The 19,956-nt window shown below is 48.6% G+C and overlaps 2 protein-coding genes across 5 annotated transcripts; one reads left to right on the top strand and one right to left on the bottom strand.

Annotated features, from left to right (window-relative positions):
• Positions 1 to 5,407: 5,407 nt before the first annotated feature.
• Positions 5,408 to 7,770, top strand: HSD17B10 (hydroxysteroid 17-beta dehydrogenase 10). 2 transcript variants are annotated; one of them, XM_025852072.2, is made up of 6 exons: positions 5,408 to 5,507; positions 5,843 to 6,007; positions 6,638 to 6,802; positions 6,915 to 7,043; positions 7,125 to 7,233; positions 7,433 to 7,770. In XM_025852072.2, exons 1-6 carry the CDS (start codon positions 5,481 to 5,483, stop codon positions 7,621 to 7,623), a joined length of 786 nt encoding a protein of 261 aa, XP_025707857.1. In that variant the 5' UTR covers positions 5,408 to 5,480; the 3' UTR covers positions 7,624 to 7,770. The 2 variants fall into 2 exon arrangements, with proteins under 2 accessions (XP_025707857.1, XP_025707859.1); XM_025852074.2 differs by lacking the exons at positions 5,408 to 5,507; positions 5,843 to 6,007 and adding an exon at positions 6,048 to 6,226.
• Positions 7,771 to 7,915: 145 nt separating this feature from the next.
• Positions 7,916 to 19,895, bottom strand: RIBC1 (RIB43A domain with coiled-coils 1). 3 transcript variants are annotated; one of them, XM_073889221.1, is made up of 8 exons: positions 19,735 to 19,895; positions 19,275 to 19,389; positions 16,668 to 16,784; positions 15,254 to 15,335; positions 14,705 to 15,049; positions 9,080 to 9,198; positions 8,249 to 8,655; positions 7,916 to 8,142 (listed from the first exon to the last, which is right to left on the bottom strand). In XM_073889221.1, the coding sequence occupies exons 3-8, from the start codon at positions 16,782 to 16,784 to the stop codon at positions 8,061 to 8,063; spliced, it is 1,152 nt and encodes a 383-aa protein (XP_073745322.1). In that variant the 5' UTR covers positions 19,275 to 19,389; positions 19,735 to 19,895; the 3' UTR covers positions 7,916 to 8,060. The 3 variants fall into 3 exon arrangements, with proteins under 3 accessions (XP_073745322.1, XP_025707862.1, XP_025707860.1); XM_025852077.2 differs by lacking the exon at positions 19,275 to 19,389 and having other exon boundaries at positions 8,249 to 8,643; XM_025852075.2 differs by lacking the exon at positions 19,275 to 19,389 and having other exon boundaries at positions 19,735 to 19,894.
• Between the last annotated feature and the right edge of the window lie 61 nt (positions 19,896 to 19,956).

Genomic DNA, 19,956 nt, shown 5'->3' with positions numbered 1-19,956 from the left:
GAGCAGGAGAGGGAGAAGCAGGCTCCTGGCTGATCAGGGAGCCTGATGCGGGGCTCAATCCCAGAATCCCGGGATCATGACCTGAGCCGAAGGCAGATGCTTAATGACTGAGCCACCAAGGCGCCCCAAGATTTGAGTTTTTTTTTTTTTAAGATTTTATTTATTTATTTGACAGAAAGAGACACAGCGAGAGAGAGAACAGAAGCGGGGGAGAGGGAGAAGCAGGCTTCTGGCTGAGCAGGGAGCCTGATGTGGGGCTTGATTCCAGGAACCTGGGATCATGACCTGAGCCGAAGGCAGACGCTTAACGACTGAGCCACACAGGCACCCCCAAAATTTGAGTTTTAGAAAGAGGCTTCTGCTGGCTTCTTGAAGGATCCTTTTAAGTGGGATAATTGTGAGATCTGACCAGTTGCAATAGTACAGACAAGAGATTTGGGGTGGTGATAATTGGAAGCTAGGAAAGAGGAGGTGCCAGATTCAAGAAGTATGCAGGAGTTAAATCAACAGGATCTGGTAATTGATTAGAAAGAATGAAGAGGGCATCAGTCCCAAGATCTAGCTTGTGTGCCTGGAGAGATGATATTACTACCAGCTGAGATAAAGAAGTTTTAAAGGGCAATGATTGAGTTTAGTTTAGGACATGTGTTGTAGATGCCTGAGGGACATCTGGTGTAGGGGGCCAGCATATGATTGGCTACCTCATTCTGAAGTTCAGTGGAGAAGGTGAGCTGAAGGTAGAGATTGCGAAATCCTCAGCAGAGAGGCAGTATCAAAACTAAGAGACAGTTAAGCTCCCCAGATACAGGGGGTGCAGAAGAAAAGGGGGTGCAGGGAGAAGGCCAAAAGGAACAATCAGGGAAGTAGGAAGAACCAGGAGAGTTAGGTGTCATGGAAACCAAGGGGAGGGGGTTTCTAGGAAGAGGAAGTAATCAAACATGGCAAAATGTAGCCAGAAAGTTCTGATTATACCAAGGCTAAACAATGGCTGTTGATTTGGGCAATGGTAATTCATGATGAACTTAGGCTGGAATCACACAAGTTCATTCAGACATTAGTCGCATTTATTCAAATGGTAAACACTCAGCCAGCATGCATCCTTAGCACACTCTCAGATGCTAGCCACATTCTCATGTTCCACACACACCTTCAGAATTTAAACCATTTATTCAAATTGTGCCCCAACAGGCACACATTTGGATGCCCCCCACCCCCATAATTTGGGGTCCTTTATATTTTCCAATGCCACCTCGGAGTCAGCTGGAGCCAGTGCAGCTCTGTTTTTGCAGGGGTAATGGCAGGTACCCATAAGGGTTAAACGGGTTATCTTGTGGTTTTTATCTCCCAGGGGCAAAACCACCTTTGTTTTTCTCTCATCTCCTGGTAGAGGTAATACCCCCTGGGGATTGTGAGGTAATGCTGGATGTTGCTGGTTCTGGTGACATGCTCCTTTGCTCACTTCTCGCCCACATACCCCAAATGTGATGATTATCTGTTGTGTGCAAAAGTTGGGTTTGCTCGATTCCCTATTTTCTAATGATCTTGAGACAGAGTTGTGTACAATAAAGAGAGAGGATGCTCAATGGCACAAATACCCAAGCAAATGGAAGTGGCTGGGACGCAAAGCCCAGTGGGAAGGGCAAGGCCCAAGCAGGACTTCTCTCCTCTGAGACCCAAGGAAAGGATGGATAGTGTGGGTAGAGACATTATTGGAGGTGACAAGAGAGGAAGTGTTCACTTAATGGCCTCCATTTGCTCTAAACACAGGAGTTCTTAACCCTGGGTCCACAGCCCTTTCAGAGACTGTAGGGAGAATTCAAGCAGCCCATGGACTTGGATGGGGGGAAATTGCATCTTTATTTTCACTATCACCAACACAAGGTGTAGTATGTCCTTCTATGGGATGTAATAAACTACAATAGTATTAGCAGTACCTGTGGTTTTGTTACCAGTGGAAATCAGATTTTCATAGCATATCAGAGTTGTTACAGATCTCTTGAAATAACATCACTATTTTGAAATCATGGTAGTCATGAGACCTGTTAATAGAGCTTGGGATTTAATGTATAAATAAAGAAGCACATATATTACTACATTACAGATGTGTTTCTTTTTATTTTGGTAATTATATTTCTCTTGTAATCCTATTTTTATATCCTATCTAATGCATGCATTATTCTGTGAAGGGATTCCTTAGACTTCACCAGACTGCCAGAGGTTTTCACAGCCTAAAAAAGGCTAAGAGAGGGCGCCTGGGTGGCTCAGTCGGTTGAGCGACTGCCTTCGGCTCAGGTCATGATCCTGGAGTCCCGGGATCAAGTCCCGCATCGGGCTCCCTGCTCAGCAGGGAGTCTGCTTCTCCCTCTGACCCTCCCCTCTCTCATGTGCTCTCTCTCTCTCTCATTCTTTCTCTCAAATAAATAAATAAAATCTTTAAAAAAAAATAAAAAAGGCTAGGAGACACTGCTCTGAAGAGTAACAATAGCTAACATTTACATAGCTCTTGCCAAAGGCCAGATACTGCTCTGAGTACCCTTTTTTCTTATATAGTCATTCACTCATTTATTCCTAACAACTCTACAAGATAGGTGCTTTGACTATACCCATTTTATGAAAGAGGAGACCGAGGCACAATAGTTAAGTAACTTGCCTAAGGTCATTCAGCTAGTGAATGATGAAATTGAGATTCAAACCCAGGCCTTCTGGCTTCAGAGTCTGTGCTGAAAAGTGAAGAAGTTGAATTAGTAGGATGTCAAGGGACAAATGGTTGGAGGGTGCCAGCAAGAGTGGTTAAAGAGAGAAGGGGAATGAGAGAGGGTCTACACTGGTCAGAAGAAAAGTAGGAAGAGACAGCTAGGTGGAAAGAAAATGGAAAGACCCATGGAATAAGAGGATTCAAGGAGATACAAGAAGTGTGGAAGGGAGGAGAGCCAAAATGACTGGGACAACATGTTCAGAGTGAGAGATGGTGGTGTGTAGATGCCAGAGAAGTGAGGGAGTCATTCCAGGGCATGGCAAGGTTAATAATGTCGCCTAGACAGAAGTGGTTAAAATCAAGAGGAGCTGAGGGTCCCTGGAGTTAAGCAGATGAAGGAATCATGAAGCTGGGCCCCCAAATTCTCCCAAGATTGTTTGATTGATTGCCTGATTGATTGATCGATTCATTCATCGGTATTGAGTGTCTAGTACATGCTAGGCAGTGCTTTGGGGATTGGGTAGCCAAGTGGTGAACCAGTAAGACAACACCCTGCCGCTGTGGGGCTTACCTTCTAGCAGGGAGAGAACTACACAACACACACACGCACACACACACAAATAAGACTGGGTTAGACAAGGCTCAAAAGCCTTTAGGCACAATTCCATGACCCAAAAGTTCTGAAAAGCATACTTTGGAGCCCAAACCCATTAGGTGACAAAACCTGACCCAAAGTAATGTGAGGCTGCCTATAGTTTTGATTCACACTCAATGTTAATGTTCATACTTTTCACTCTAAAATATTAATGTTTAATTGTAAGTGATGCTCTAGACCTTTCTCAGTAGTTATGTAGTGTAGAGTATATGCAGTATATAGAGTTATGTAATCTAGAGTAGGTCTTCCTTTGTAAAATTGAAAAAAATAGCTGAATTCCAAAACACACCTGGCCCCAAGATTAGAAAAAAAGATTACGGGTCTGTAAGTGCTATGCAGAGAATTCAAATATGCAATATGTTGGCTCACAAATTGGCCCCTGTACATGGAGAGCATGGAGAGACCAAAGATAGAGGCAGACTGCCCCAGATCGGTAGGTGGCAGATTTAACAAGCAAGGGAATTTACATACAAAGCTTCTCTTGGACAGCTGAAAGACGAGTAGATCTCCGCACCCACCAACTGGAATCTTAAAAATTTATGTAGAGGCTTTAGCTGGGTTCAGTCATGTGTTCAGTCCAGATGGTCTCAACAACATTTTACTCTCTCAAGGCTGTGTCCCTGAAATGGCTCCGGCCATGGGAACATTGCACAGAGCATACATTCCAAAGACAGGGGAAGGGGTGCAGAGATACCCATTGCTGGCTCCAGCTCTCAGGTCAACCAGTGGTCACCTCCTCGATAAATTCCTCTGACACAATGGGATAATAACTAGGTGTCTACAGCTTGAGTGGTCAGGGAGAGGAGGTAACATTTAAGCTTAGTTCTAAATGATCAAAAAATTAAGAAAAAGGCAGTCATGTGAACATCGGGGAGAGAGAATTCCAAGCAGAAGGAACAGCTAATGCAAAGATGAACACAAAGAGGCCATGTGGCTGGAGCATATTGGGCCCAGCCAGGAGTGCTATAAATTGCTGGGAGGACTGCATGTAGTCAGAAAGATTGTGAATCTTATACTGAATCCTTTGATGAATATGGCATAGTGACCATGAGTGCAGTGGTTATCAACAACTAGGAGGCCCAGAGGGAAGTCTTTCTGGGTGGGAAAGCATGTGGGGAGATACTTCAGATAGAGGAAACATAAAGCTGAATGGGGCTGAAAATGTAGACTAAGATTTATGGCTCGAAGACCTTGGTTTGGGGAAGAAGTCAGGGAGGAAGTCAGATTAGGTAGATTAGGTGGGCTCAAGATTCTAATTGGGATGCTGGCTGAAAGATGTTCTAGGGTGACCAAAGACCTGGGTCTAAAATGACGGTGTCTGGTTGAGGTCCCCTCGGCAATGTGTGGTTTGGGCTTTGGGATTTAAAATAGGTTTGACACAGATAGAGGACAGTAGAAAAGACTGAGCTGATGAAAGATGTTTTTGCTTCTCTGTTTATACCTCTCTGGGCTTGTGCTTCTTAAGAATGTCTGTCTCAGAATGTCTGTCTCCTAGCTTCTCTGTCTCTTAGTGGCTCTCCACATCCGTATCTCTGTGATCCTGTCTGGCATCTCTGTTCCTCTCAATCTCTTCCTTAACATATTTCTCTTTGATGGCTCTCAGAATCTCCATCTTTGGATATCTATGTCTATGTCTCAGAATCTTGTTCTCTGTCCCTTCCTTTGTCTGTGTCTGTACTATAATTATCTTTTCCCCCAACTGAACTGTGTTCTTCTGGAAGGCATGAACCTTTTCTTATTCCTCTTGGTATCCCCAATGACCCGCACACAGCCTGGAATATAGGGGTCTCTCACATGTTTATGCTTGAATGAAGGTTTTTTTCTGAGGAGTAAGGAAAACTCTCAAATCTCCTGTCCGCCTACTGCCCGCGGAGCTGGCCGCCTGCCCAAAGATCAGCTAGAGAGTCTAGCAGTGAGCGTGGCTGGTATTGCGCTGCCGCAATCGGGTTCTCTCTCCAGGTGAAGTAACTCCAGAGGCACCTTGCGGAGGGCTCGCCCTCTCGGCCCGGGACGCGCGCAGCCGACGCCACGCCCCGAAATCATGCTCAGCGGCCCCCTCCCCCCACACGCCTCCGCCTCGGCCAATCAGCGCCCGCCCGCCCGTCTTGCCCGCGGAGAGTTCGGAGCAAGATGGCTGCGGCGTGCCGGGGCGTGAAGGTAGGGGGTTCTTCGCTCCTCCCGGCTGCTCCGCCGCGCCAACTGGGACCGCGCGGCCGTGGACCTAGGGGGAAGAGATCGGTGCTGGGAGAAAGGGTCACACTTGTCTAAGCCTGGTAGTGCGGCGGTTGGGCTTGGGAGGTGAAGGTCAACTCTCCGCGGCATGTGTGTGTGTGGGGGGGGGGTAACTGGATGGGCTGTCGCGGCATGAGACACCGGAGGTCCCATCCTGAAGGAGAGGAAACACACCACCGTCGCAGAAGCCTGGAGAACAGGCAGATGAAAGGGTGGGGGTGGCCTGCGCAGTCTACCGTTGACCGTTCCTTTCTTCACAGGGCCTGGTTGCTCTAATAACCGGAGGAGCCTCTGGTCTAGGTCTGGCCACAGCAGAGCGACTGGTGGGGCAAGGGGCCACTGCTGTGCTTCTGGACCTTCCCGACTCTGATGGGGAGGTCCAAGCCAAGAAGTTAGGGAAGAGCTGCGCCTTTGCCCCAGCTGATGTAAGTTGTGGGCATGAGGTCACCGAAACCGGCCTGGGAACCCGTGGGGTCCCCTTCCCTAAGGGTGCTATCTGTGTGGACAGTGGACCCGTCTCCTTGTCCCTTTTGGCCTGAGCCATCGGTCCAGCACTGTGGGAGCACCTGCAATAAGGAATGTACAAAGCCTGGATCCCCAGCAGTGGGGATTGGAATTGGATATATCAGAATCTCCTGGAGGGGGTATGTATAGTTTGAAAATGCATATTGTGCCCTGCAATGTTATATTTACAAAGTTGAAAAACTTTTCATGAAACAAACTACAGAAAGTAACGCTTGATAAAATCATCTTAGCAGGTAGAGGTACAAAAAAGCTGATATCATATCAGCAGTTCTCGAAACTGCTCTGGTCCACAGAAATCTCCAGAGGTATGTGAATTTATCAAAAGAGAGTATAGATTTGAAAACAGTTTTGAACACTACAGCACCTAACATTTTGACTTTTGCCCCACTCTCGTGTTTTCTTTTGGCCTCCTCCTTGCTTACACAGTTCTGTTGTTACTCAAAGACTGGACCTGCTCTCCCCTTGCCCAGGTTTAGTGGTGAGTGTGTGTCCTGGGAAATGAATACTTTTCTCCACCTCTCCCTTTGAAGGTGACCTCAGAGAAGGACGTGCAAGCAGCCCTGACTCTAGCAAAAGAAAAGTTTGGCCGTGTGGATGTGGCAGTCAACTGTGCAGGCATTGCAGTGGCCATAAAGACATACAACTTAAAGAAGAATCAGGCCCATTCCTTGGAGGACTTCCAGCGAGTTCTCAATGTAAGGCCTTGGAGGATCCCCAGGGGTGTGAGTAAAAGGTATTTGGCTATGGGTACCTCCAAAGCTTTTAGGGGACAAAAGGCCCTACACCATGTCTCTGCTGGTCTTTCAGGTGAATCTCCTCGGCACCTTCAATGTGATCCGCCTGGTGGCCGGTGAGATGGGCCAGAATGAGCCAGACCAGGGAGGCCAGCGTGGGGTCATCATCAACACTGCCAGTGTGGCTGCCTTTGAGGGCCAGGTGTGTGGGCGAGGGCAAGGCTTGTGCCTCCTTGGTGACTTGTTAGGGCCCTTCCACATGTGACCTCTGCTCCTTCTCCAGGTTGGACAAGCTGCATACTCTGCTTCCAAGGGGGGCATAGTGGGCATGACCCTGCCCATTGCTCGGGATCTGGCTCCCATGGGCATCCGAGTGATGACCATTGCTCCAGGTAGAGATAGTCCCTCCCTGCCACACCTGGGATTGGGTAGGATTCATGGGCATTTGAGAAGGGAAACTATCTACCAGCTAAGCAGCAATAGCCTTCCATTTCTGGGCATCGGGAAGTACCATAGGTAGAGCTAAGGTGAGGAGGGACCAGGTAAATATGAAAGGAAGGGTGGGCCTCTGATTCTGACTGTCTTGTCTAGGCCTATTTGGCACCCCGCTGCTCACCAGCCTCCCAGAAAAAGTGCGCCACTTCTTAGCCAGCCAGGTGCCCTTTCCCAGCCGACTGGGTGATCCTGCTGAGTATGCTCATCTGGTACAAGCCATCATCGAGAACCCATTCATCAATGGAGAGGTCATCCGGCTGGATGGGGCCATCCGCATGCAGCCTTGAAGGGAGAGGGCAGAGAAAACACATGCTCTTCTCTCCCTGCTTCCCTTGGAGTACTTTACTGCAGCCTGGGAGGAAGTCCCACAGTCATCTTGTAACTCTGCCCAGCAGTCACACTCTGTGCCTAATAAAGTCTATTTCTCACACGGAGCATATAATGCTGTGTGCTGGGGAAACTGGCATGGGGAAGAAAGGTGGCTGGGTGAAGACTGACAGGGTCAGATGCTCCAAGCCCGGGGGTGGGGTGGGAAAGGCAGTACCTCATACCTTTTGTGTCCCATGACAGCACACAGCCTTGATTTTACTGGTGACTTTATTACCTAGGGTCAAAGGTAGGGATAGTGGTGGAAGGAGTTGGGGGAGAGGGCCTGCAGCATTTTACTCTCTGACTCCCAGGCTTCATGAGCTTGATGAGGAAGAGAGAGATGAGCATCCTGAGCTTAGTGGCTGCTGGTGTTGAACTGTAGGTGGTATTGGGCCATAGGTTGATTGGTGTAGATTATAGAATTCAGATAATCCTGCCTGTGAAAGAAGTACAGAGGCATCAGCTGATGAGCTTTCCTTCTCTCCCTGGCCCTTCCCATCCCTCCCTTGGCATTCATCCACGTTGCCACCCCCTAGAACTCACTGGGCTTTTTGCTCCTTAGCCAGCTGCTGATTGAAGGATCCTAGCCCCCTTCGATGTTCAGCACTAAGTTCCCTCTCCTGCTCTTGTAGCTCCATTGTTGCCTGGGCCAAGCACAAAGTCTGGCTTCCCCATTTGGCAACCCGTGCTTGATCGGCCTGGCGCTGTGCCTCCTCTTCATGGCGTTGCACCTCCTGGACTTTCCTGATGGCAGCTCTCTGCTCTGGAGTCATGCCCTTCCAACAATAGGGCAGGACCTGGTGGGGAGCCACAGGGTGCTGGGCAACCTGGGGGTTCTCCGTCAGTAGGTCACTCGTGATCTGGTTCTGGATCTCTATGAAGTTGGCCTCTTGTTCATGCTGCCACTCACGGCGCTGTCGCTCAGCCAGTTCAGCTGCCTGGTGGGGCCCCTGAATATGAGCATTTGGGTACCCAACTTCAGGGAGCTCTCAGTCACAGGGGAGGGGAAGACATGGCCCTACTCTCCTCCATCTCTGGGAGAGAAGGACCAGCTCTCGCCTGGCCTTTGAATGACCTAACATAAGGGGAGGGGTGGAATGGACAGGGACCTTCCCTGCCCTCTGGAAACCCTTAGACTGAGAGGCTGGGGAAGGGAGGGTGGTGTTCTGCTCTCAGGTCATCCTGAGTCTGGATGTGGGGAAGAGCATCTTCTGCTCTAAGAGGGGCCTTAGGTGAAAGGGGATGTCTTCAGGTAGACGAGAGGGCTGGTGTTGCTTCAGGAAAGGTTGTGTGGGCTAAGACATGGCTAAGTTCCCCAGGACTTTGCTCAAGGGGTAGGGGAGAGCCCGGTGCACTGAATGGCCCAGGCCATACCTGAGCTTTGTTGGTATTGGCCATAGCAGACATCATGGCCACGCGATGGGACTCCTCTACCTTGGCCGTTTGGGTGGACCGCATGTCCATGGCTAGGCGCAGCTGGTCACTGAGCATATCTGCGCAGAGAAATATGGCCAGGGCACTATACTGGCCTGCCCCATTCCTGGTTCACTCATTCAGCCATCTGTTCAACAAGCTTGGTGGATGTGTGGATGTGTATGCTTAGGAGGGGAATGTCCTAATTGTAGGGATGTGGAAGGAGTTACTCTTTGAAGCTTAGGGATAGCCAAGTAGCAGCAACAAGGGTTTCTCAAGTGCCTAAGTGAAAGCTGCAGGGAGATGGATCAAACATAGATCATACCACCATGGTAAGGGCAATGACAGGTGTACACAGGGCATTATGAGAGCTTTGGGTGGTGGGTGAGAGGAAGGCTTCCAGGAGGAGGTGATCCTCGAAATGTGAATTGCATATAGAAAGAAAGAGCAAAGGGCATGCCAAGCCATGTTTTAGTCTAGCCACATTGGCCTTGCTGTTTCTAGATCATGCCAGATACTTCTGCCTCAGGGATTTGTAATAGGCGTTATTCTTGGCTCCTGCTTTCTTGCTTCCCCCAGGTCTTGCTCAAATATTGCCACCTCGTTGAGGCCTTTCCTGTCTCTCCTACCTCAAATTGCAACCTTCCTGTCCCCAACATTTATCCCCCTTCCCTGATTTATTTTTCTCCCTACCATTTGTCACCATACTCTACATTTCACTGATGTTGTCTATTGCCTGTCTCTCTTCTCACTAGGAAGTAGCCTTGTTGAGGGCAGGGATTTTTTTTTTTTAAGATTTTATTTATTCATTTGAGACACAGAGATAGAGAGAGACAGCATGAGCAGGGGGAGAGGCAGAGGCAGAGGGGAGAAGCAGGCCCCCCGCTGAGCCAGGAGCCAGATGTGGGGCTCGATCCCAGGACCCTGAGATCATGACCTGAGCCGAAGGCAGACGCTTAACCATCTGAGCCACCCAGGCGCCCCTTGAGGGCAGGGATTTTGTCTGTTTTATTCACTCCCATGCCCAGAACCTAGATCAGAACCTGGCACATAGTAGGGGCTCAATAAATATTTGTCAAATGAATAAAGGAAACCAAGAAACAGTATGGCCTGTATCTGAAACTACAAATAGTCTGCTCTTGCTAGAGCATAAAATGCAAGTGACTAGGGAGCTTTGCAGGGGCCAGACTAAAGGCCAGAAACTTGCCCCAAAGGTGGTGGGGAACATGGAAGGATTTTAAGCAAGGGGGCGACACAATCAGATTTGTATTTTAGAAAGCTCCTCCTGGGGGCCGGTATAGAATACAGTCAGACTGGTGGGAGACAATGGAGGTAGGGGAACCATCTTGGAGGGCTCAAAGCAGGCCCAATATATAGAAGGGTTACACCAGCAGTACGTGATGAGAGTAAAGGAGGGGGGCGGATTTGGATGCTTCCCAGGGTCCTGGCTCGGATGACTGGGTGCACGGTGTGGCCACCACTGGAAGTAGAAGATACAGAATGAAGAGCAGGCTAGGGAACATGGATGAATTGTTTAGGAAGGCTGAGTTGAAGGTGGTCAGCAGGCATCTGGATATCTGATTCTGCAGGTAGAGAGTCCTCAGCACAGAGGTGGTGACATGGCAGCTGAAACCAGAACGAGGGCCGAGGGCACCTGAAGTAAGTATGCAGGGGAAGGAAAGCAGTGTGCCAGGGACCAAGTCTCAAGAAAGAAAGGTGTAATGGAAAAGGAGCCCACAAAGGGCAGAGAGAGGGAATGGTCAGAGAGCTAAGAGCAGAATGTACTAGCACAGAAGCCAAGGAAGAGAGAAGCTCAAGAAGGATGTGATCAGAGTCAAGTGTACCAAGAAAGGTCCAGTCAAGGAGGAAAGACTAGATAGAGCCTCTTGTACTTGATAACACAAAGGCATTGGTGGTTTTAGTAAGAGTAGTGTCAGTGAAGTTGGTTGGGGAGAGAGGAGATCTCCCAGGGGGTTGAGGTGTGACTGGAAAGGAAGAAAAGACAGCAAGCGGAAGCAGATTTTTCATGTATGGCTGTAAAGGAAAACAGCTAGCTCACAGCACTTAGAGGAATCACAGGGTGCAAGGAGGCTTTAGTTTTTTTAAGAGGGGTTAGACTGGGGCGCCTGGCTGGCTCAGTCGTTAAGCGTCTGCCTTTGGCTCAGGTCATGATCCCAGAGTCCTGGGATCGAGCCCCGAATCGGGCTCCCTGCTCCTTGGGAAGCCTGCTTCTCCCTCTCCCACTCTCCCTGCTGTGTTCCCTCTCTCGCTGTGTCTCTGTCAAATAAATAAATAAAATCTTTAAAAAGAAAAAAAAAGAGGGGTTAGACATAAGCATGTTTACAGCAGGCACAGAAGGAATCAGTGGAAGGGGAAATGTTGAAAACACAGGGCAGGGGATACCTGAGAGAGCACAGCCTGGGGGCGGATGGAGGGAGTGTCAGGGGTAATGGGGGTCCCCTAAACACAGGCTTAAGGCTTGGCTTTGAGGAGGTACGAGGACACGGACTTCAGAGGCTGGAGGGTGGCAGGGGCTAGGGAGGATGGATAGGGGTGCGTGGTTTCATTTCATTCAGCACGGCAACCTGGAGAGGAAAGGAGCAGCACCATTTTTCAGGTGGGGAACACTAAGAGGTCCGGAAGTGAAGTAAAAATGCCCAAGGTTAATAATCAGCAAGTAGTTGGTTGGGAATTGAAGCCAGGTCCCTTGAGGGATCAGCCCACGCTCTTTTCACTACACTACTTGGATGCTCCCTTGGTATTCTGCTGTCCCTGTTGCCTGGCTCTGCCTTCTCATACACCCGCCTGCTGCTGGCCCCGTGGTGCCTCTGCAACTGCTCCAACAAAAATCACCAGATACTCCAAATTTCAAAATCCAATAGACAGGTTTCTGTCCTACCTAAATTTCACCAGAGCATTTGCCATGATTGATGGCTCCCTTTCCGAAACGCCTCCCTTGACCTCTGACTCTGCTTTTTCAGGGTGACCAAGAGAAGGCAAGTCTGGTGGTGTGGTCGAGTGTGGGCTGTGGAGCCAGCTTGCCCGAGTCCACTTCCCGCCTCCATCCCCCACTAGCTGCCTGCCTGGGCAAATTATTTCACATCTCTGTTCTTCAGTTTCCTCCACTGAAAATGGGGATAATACCAGTGCTTGCCTCATGGAGTGGCTGGGAGGATGGCATGAGTCACGATGTGGTAGCAAGCTTAGCACAGTGTCTGATACACAGCAAGTGCCCAAGAAAGGTTAGCTATTATTATTTTATGCATCTTTTATCCTGCCTCCCTGATCGCTTTATTGTGAGCTCCTTTTCCTCTACTCATTCATTCACTCAAGATACATTTACTGAGCATCTACCACGTTATCAGGCAGTGTGTAAGTCACCGGAGTTGTAACAGTAAGACAGCTCCAACCTCTGTCCTCACAGAGTGTACTATTTGCTCACCCTTTCCCCAGGCTCCATCCAGGCTTAGTATTCTGTTCCTTTGCAAACCCTTCCCCTCCTTCGGGCCTCCAGATCTCTCCCTGCAGCCTAGACCAGTTCTATGCCACCTTAGGACCATATAGATACGTGGCTGCCTGTTGGCTGCCTCCTCGTGGCTGCAATAGTCTTCTTTCTTATCTCCTTGCCTCTAGTCTTCCCCTCTAAGCCAATCTCCACAACGGCTGGCAAAGTTTTAAGTCTAAAACACAAATCCTGTGGCCCCAGTGCATGACACCCTCCCGTGGCTCCTACCTCACTCTGTAAAAGCCAAAGTCTGCATCATGGCCTGGAAGGCCTACTGGATCTGGCCCCTTCACCTCTCCGACCTCATTTCCTATCACTCTTCCCCTCACTTGGTCTACTTCAGCTACTCTGGCCCCACTGCCATTCCTCAAACATTCCAGACACCCTCTCTCCTGTGGGCCTTTGTACTAGCTACCTCCTCTACTTGGGACCGCTCTTCCCTTGATTGTTTGCATTGCATTGCTCACTCCCTTGTCTTCAGATCTGTATTCAAAGGTTACCTCAGTGAGGTTTTCCTTATTTAAAATGGCAACTGTGCACCCCTCTCCCAAAGTCCCCACGTGTCCTCCCTTTTGTGCTTTATTTTTCTCCCTAGCAACTATCTTAACCACCTTATACAGTTGACCCTTGAACAATGCGGGGCTTAGGCAACTATATCTTTAAAAAAAAAAAAAGAAAAGAAGGGGCGCCTGAGTGGCTTACTCGGTTAAGCGTCTGCCTTCGGCTGAGGTCATAATCCCAGGATCCTGGGATCGAGCCCCACATTGGGATCCCTGCTCAGCAGGAAGCCTGCTTCTCCCTCTCCCACTCCCCCTGCTTGTGTTCCCTCTCTTGCTGTTTCTCTCTGTCAAATAAATAAATAAAATCTTAAAAAAAAAAAAAGAAAATAAAAGAAGACCATAGGGGAGAGAAAATACGTTTATAGTATTGTATTTATTTTTAAAAATCCACATATAAGCGGACCTGTGCAGTTCAAACCCATGTTGTTCAAAGGTTCACTGTATATTTTACTATTTTATCTTGTTTATTGTCTGTTCCCATTAGAGTGTGAACTCCATGACAGCAAGGATTTTTCTATTTTGTTCACTGTGCCAGGCACAAAATAGGCGGCTTAATATATGCCGAATATTGAAATGGTCTTGTCACTCTGCTTAAACTCCTTAAATGGTTAACCACTGCCTATGCGATAAAGTCACAATTCTTTAGTTTGGTGTAGAAAATTCTTGCATGTTTTCTCTTCCTCCAAGCCCTCAACCCTAGGCTGCACTAACACTAAACTGTTCATGCATCCTAAACCCTTGGACTATTCACAGCCCCAGTTCTCTACCTCTTGCTGCCCCCTCTGCCTAGAATGACCTCTTCTTGACCCTCTCCCTGACTTGGAAAAATTGTACCCAACTTTCCAAAATTGATTCCTAACAGCTGACTTGTGCCACCCCCCATCCTGCTTCCCTTTCCTTGTGAGAATTGACCAATCCCATATTGATGTTCCCCCCGTGTCCTATAAACACTTCTGTCACAGTACCCATCACAGCACCTACCAGTGTCAAAGCATAAGTATTTGCTGATGAATGACTTGTGCATATCTTTTCCTCTTTTTCTAAACTGATTTTCTAGAAGGGACATGGTTCCGTGAGGTCATGGAGGGCATGGTCACGTATAGTGTCACAGTAATAGTAGCTACTGGTTACTGAGCACTGATGTTTGTGCTTTACATACAGTATCTCATTTCAGTCTCATTCAAGCTCTATGTGGCATGGATTATTATCCCCATTTTAAAGATGAGAAAGCTGAAGCACTGAGAAGAAAATTCATTTGCCCAAACCAGGTGGTAAGTGGCAGAGCCGATAGGTCTGTCTTCACTATGCTGCCTCCACATAATGGAGTTCCAGGCTGATTGGTACCAATGGCTATACTGTCAGTTACTGAAGGCAGTCAGGGAGTTTGGGGTCTGCTCAGTCTAACCTTTCAGCATCAGCTCTGTGGGTAACTTGACCTCCCCACTCCCTGGGTGCTGTACCTGGCTCAGAGCAACTCCCCACCAGGCCTCAGGGCTCAGCCTGGAGGGCGCAGCTACTTACCTACACACTTCTCATCAGCCGTGACTTGCCATTGCTCCTGCAGCTGCCTCTCCAGGCCGTATGTGAACTGCTCCTGCTGCATTTTCAGGCACGTGGCCCTCTCCCGGTCCTCCCCAGCAAAGCACTGCAAGCTGGCTAGGCCACAGGGAGGATCACTACGGCCAAGACAGGCTGGAAACTCCATCCAGAGTCGGCTAGGATTCCAAAGGTTATACTGTGGCCTGTTCCTGAGCTGCTGCTTTTGCTCCCGAAATTCTTGCAATTTCTTGGCCAGCCGACGTGTCCGTTCTGCCTGTTCCTTCTCTAGCAGCTGGGCTACCAGATCATACTGCTTCTGGTAGGTACCTGGGGGTGGTGGGCAGGGACATGGAGAAGGCCCCACAGGAGAGACAGAGCCCACTCAGCAAGGTCTCTGCTCCCAAGGCCCATCGGGTTTGTCCCACCACAGCCCAGGCCTCAGGCGCCACTCCAAGGCAGGACTGTCCTACCTCAGCCCACACAGGCCCTTACACTATCCTTCTTGGCTTGCCCTTAGCCTTAGGCTTTTACCGTAAGTTGCCTCCTTGCTCTGTTCTGTTGTATCTCGAAGCTTTTGCTCTTCCACTTGGCTGTTGAGGGCTTTGACATCCACCTGATCCCAAAGAAATGAGCTAAATCAGGGTAGGGGACCACGGGTGGGCCTTGAATGCTCTAACACAAACTGCTCAGAATTTACCCTCTTCAGAATCCTCCTATAGATCCTCAGTACCTACTGGATAAGGGTCTACCATCTGAACATGGTTTGTAAGCCCCTCACTGGTCTAGCCTCTGCCTCCTTCTCCAGCCTTATCTCAGTACCTTCTTCCTCTGCCCCACCCTCAGAGCTCTGTGCTTACAGTTCCCTGTGACATCTTGAGGTTGTTTGGAACAAAGAGCCTTTGCCAGCTACTCCCTCCACTTGGAACTCTCTTTATTCCTCTCTTTACCCAAACTCCTATTCATCCTTCAAGACCAGCTCAGGCCTCGCCTTCCTGATTCCTTATGCAGGTGCTACTCCCATAGAATCTAGGACCCACTGTCCACATTATATTGAAGTTTGCCTCTGTCGATGATCTCCTCCACCAGACTGTGAGCCCATTAAGGAAAGAGACTGGGCCTTAGTCAGCTTTGTACCCTACTGCCCAACCTAGTTCTTGGCCCAGACCAGACCCTGAGGAAACGCTTGCCAACCGGATCTCAATCACACCACACATCTCTCAGCCAACTACTTACTTGGGTCAGGCACTGAGCCACCACCATATGTTAATATTCACTTTCACACTTCATTTAGCTTCATTTTACTGAGAAGGAGCCTGGAGCTCAGAGAAGATAGATGACTCATTCAAAGCCACACATCTAGTAAACAGCAGACCTGGCCCTTGAGCATAGGTATGAGGTCTTTTCCAGAATACCATGCTGTATTCCACCCCGCCCCCCATATCCACCTACCCAGCAATCTATTTTTTCTTAAACTATCAATATTTTCTGTTTATTTTTTATTTTAATTCCTTTAAAACATTTCAAGAGAGTGTGAAAGGGAATACAGTTTAGTGAAGAGTAAGTCCCTCCCATCTCTGTCACTCAGCCTGGTTAACAGTTTCTTATGTAGCCTTCCAGACAGCATTTAGGCATACACAATACCAAATATTCTTCAGACTTCTTTTGGCTCCATGTTACCTGTCTCTTGAGAACCTGGCCACTCAGCCCAGAGCTGACTGGAGGAGAGTCACTGTCACTGGCTCCTCTTCCCCCAGTCTCTTCCCCTGCACCCCCAGCCCGCTTCCTTCCCTCACCTGGGAGTAGATGCCTTCTCTCTCTCTCCTTCCTTTCCAGCTGGAGGGCCTGCTTAAATCAATGAGGGCCGTAACAGACACTGCTACATTCCTCTGTGGGTGTAGGAATGAGGTGACCCCTGGTCCGAAGAAAGTCCCCGTTGCCTACTTACCCCCATGCCTCGGGTCTGCACATTGAAGAATCGGCTCTGTCGCTCTTTTTCTCGATTTCTTCTAGCCTCGATGGCTGCCATCTCCTTGGGATCTGGTGACAGGTCTACCTTATACATCTGGAGCAAGTGTGGGGTGGAATGGCCAATCAATGCTGACCACCATCCTTGACTACACCCCCACCCTCTTCCTTTCTTCCTATAGCACCAATAACACCAGTTATTGATTCCTACTGATTTTACCTCCTGATATATTTCATACCTGTGTCCTACATCTATGCTGTCACCACCCTAATTCAGGCCTCACAATCAGGTGTCAGACAGTATCCTCAGGAGCCTCAGTGGTCTCCCTTGCTCCAGTGTTACCCTCTCTACTCTTTTCTCTGCACTAGCTACCAGAGTGATCTTTCTGAAAGCAAATCTGACCATGGCACACCTCAGCTTAAAACCATTAAAAGCAACAGGGCACCTGGCTGGCTCAGTCAGTGGAGCATGCGACTCTTGATCTCAGGGTTGTACGTTCAAGCTCCACATTGAGTGTAGAGATCCCTTAAAAATAAAAAATCTTAAAAAAAAAAACTTTAAAAGCAGCATTAGGGGTACCTGGGTGACTCAGTTGGTTAACCTCAGGTCATGATCCTGCCAGCGTTGGGCTCTCTGCTCAGCGGGGAGTCTGCTTCTCCCTCTCCCTCTGCCCCCCAGCCCCGGTCATGCTCTCTCTCTCTCAAATAAATAAATAAATAAAATCTTTAAAAAAATAAATAAAAGCTTTAAAGCAAATGGCTTCCCAGTGTTTACAAGATAAAGTCTAACCCCCTTTGCTAGATTTATAAAAGTCTTCATGATCTGACCCTTGCTGATCTTTCCAAGTCTCACGCTCATTTATAACTCTCCTCCCTTCATGTTATGCTCTATTCAGTTTTCCCCATTTTAGTAAATGGCACCACTATTTCCCTTTTTATTTGTTACCTATTCTCTAGTCATGTGAAAGGCTAGAGGGCTTACATTCACCTGTTCTTTCATATTTTGGGAAGCCCACTTTTGGCAACTGTGGCCAAAACCACAGCCAAAAACACTTTTGCAAACATAAATCTGATCATGTCTCTCACCTGCTTAAAATCCTCCACTGGTTTCCCACTGCACTTAGAATCAGATCCAAACTCCTTACCATGGGTTTCAAGATCCGGCTCCCGCACACCTTTCCAATTCATCCCACATCACAGTCTCCCTCACTTAACAGTCCTCCAGGCACACTCGTCTCCTCTCAAGTCCTTCAACACAACTATTCCCATCTCAGGGCCTTTTTACGTGGCGTTTCTTTGTTCAGAATACCATTCCTCAACTCCTCCTATAGCTAGTTTCAATCCTTTATTTATTTATCCTTTTTTAAAATTTAAATTCAATTAACATATAAGGTATTATTGGTTTCAGAGGTAGAGCTCAGTGATTCGTCGGTCGTATATAACACCCAGTGCTCATTACATCAGGTACTCTTGTTAACGTCCATCACCCAGTTACCCTATCCCCCCAACCCCCTGATCCTTATAACCTACATGCAAGTGAAGAAGCATGATAAAAGAGACCCATGAACCAACTCCCCAACTTAAGAAATAGAACTTGATCAATATTATTAAAGTGTCTTATGTCTCTTCTCCCTCATCCTTACCCTAAGAGATAACCACTGTGCAAATGTGACCATTTGCTTACTCATAGGCATTAATATACTGTGCATGAACTGAGGGTTGCCGGAGGGGAGGGAGGTAAGAGGATGGGTAAAAATGTCTAGAATTTTGCCTTTCTCATTTAAGTTTTTAATCCATTTGGAATTGCACTTTATATACAGTGTGAGAGGTAGGGATCCAATTTGATTTTTTTCCAAGTTCCATCTCATCTTTTTAAATGGAACACTAGTTCCTGTCAATTATATGAGATTGCTGTCCCTTGGTCATTTTGTTCCCCTAGCCCGATTGTGACTGTTTTTCCCAGTTGAATTCATTTGTGGTTGCTCTAGTAGATTCCATCAACCAAGCTTTCTCACTTTCCTGGACTTGCCATAAGACTTTTAGACTCTTCCCAGCCTCCAGATGTCATTTTAGAAGTGGTTTCAGGAATGGTTATGGCAACCACCAGACCCTTTCCATGTCTAAGTCTAAGCACCAATCCCAGTCAACTCATTCCATTTGTCACCACAATGTAAGGTCATTGAAGGGAAAGATTTGGCAGATATTTTAAGATTCTTGAGTTGCTAAGGCCATGACCTTGTAATGAGCAGGTGGTATAATGTGATAGGGGGATGAAAGTATGAAGGAGAAGGATAGAAAATTCGGGGAACAGAGAGGGGAAAGGGACAGAGGGGGCAGAGTGGGGCGGGGGGAGGCAGAAAAGGAAAGGGGAAGGAGGGCAACAGGGTAGCAGACAGGAATGGAGGGCAGACAGCAAGAGAAGGGGAAGGAGGAAAGCAAGGGAGGGGGCCAGAGGGGGATGGAGAGGAGGAAATGGGGTGGGGATGAAGCACGAGGAGAGATAGATAAAATGGGGAGAAAGGAAGGAGAATAGAGGTGGAGAGCAGTGGCTTAGGGACCCTGACTCCCGGGGGTTCACACAAAATACCTTTCTTAGCAAAGAGTATCAGTTTTGAAGCTCCCAGGTTGGGTCTAGGTTCAAGTGGCCAACAAGTGGCTCAGGTCCAAGACTATTCTTAAACTACAGCAACAGTCTCTGGACTCTGCTTGGAGAAAGAGGAGGGAGGCAGGGGATAGAGGCAGTACCTCTGGCCATAGCTTTCCCCAGCTCGTGACCCTGTCGCTCCGGAGTACCCTCATCTCCCTTCAAACTCCATCCCCCTTTTCACCCCAGCCCCCCTCCCACCCCACCCCATCCCTACCCCCATTCCACTGCACTTCCAACCCTACTTCACCCTCAGCTTGGTCTGAGCTCCCCTAACACCAAATCCTCCGGCCGGCCCCTCCTTCCCGTACAGCCCTCACTCCCTGGGGCCCTTCCAATCCCCGACCCTGTTCTTGTTTGAGCCTTCCAGCAGGCTAGGCTAAAGCCACAGCCAAGCTCCCACCTTTCTCTTGCCCTGAAGGGCATAGCCCTGCCGTGACTTGTTTCAGCAAGCAAGGACTCGCCTCCCGCCCGCTTCCTCAGATCCCAAAAGCGGCGGCGCTACTCCATGATTCAGTAGGCAGGGTCAGCGGTTTGCGTTGCCACGCAACAAGAAAGGGGGGCGGGGCCCAAACTCCTCTTTTAAGCTCGCGCCCTGGCAACGGATTAACAAAACTTCCACGAC

Source organism: Callorhinus ursinus, unplaced genomic scaffold (assembly GCF_003265705.2).
Source record: "Callorhinus ursinus isolate GAN/ISIS: 27379988/994484 unplaced genomic scaffold, GSC_fseal_2.0 scaffold103, whole genome shotgun sequence".
Lineage (NCBI taxonomy): Eukaryota > Metazoa > Chordata > Mammalia > Carnivora > Otariidae > Callorhinus > Callorhinus ursinus.
This window is presented reverse-complemented; position numbering and strand designations above follow the sequence as displayed.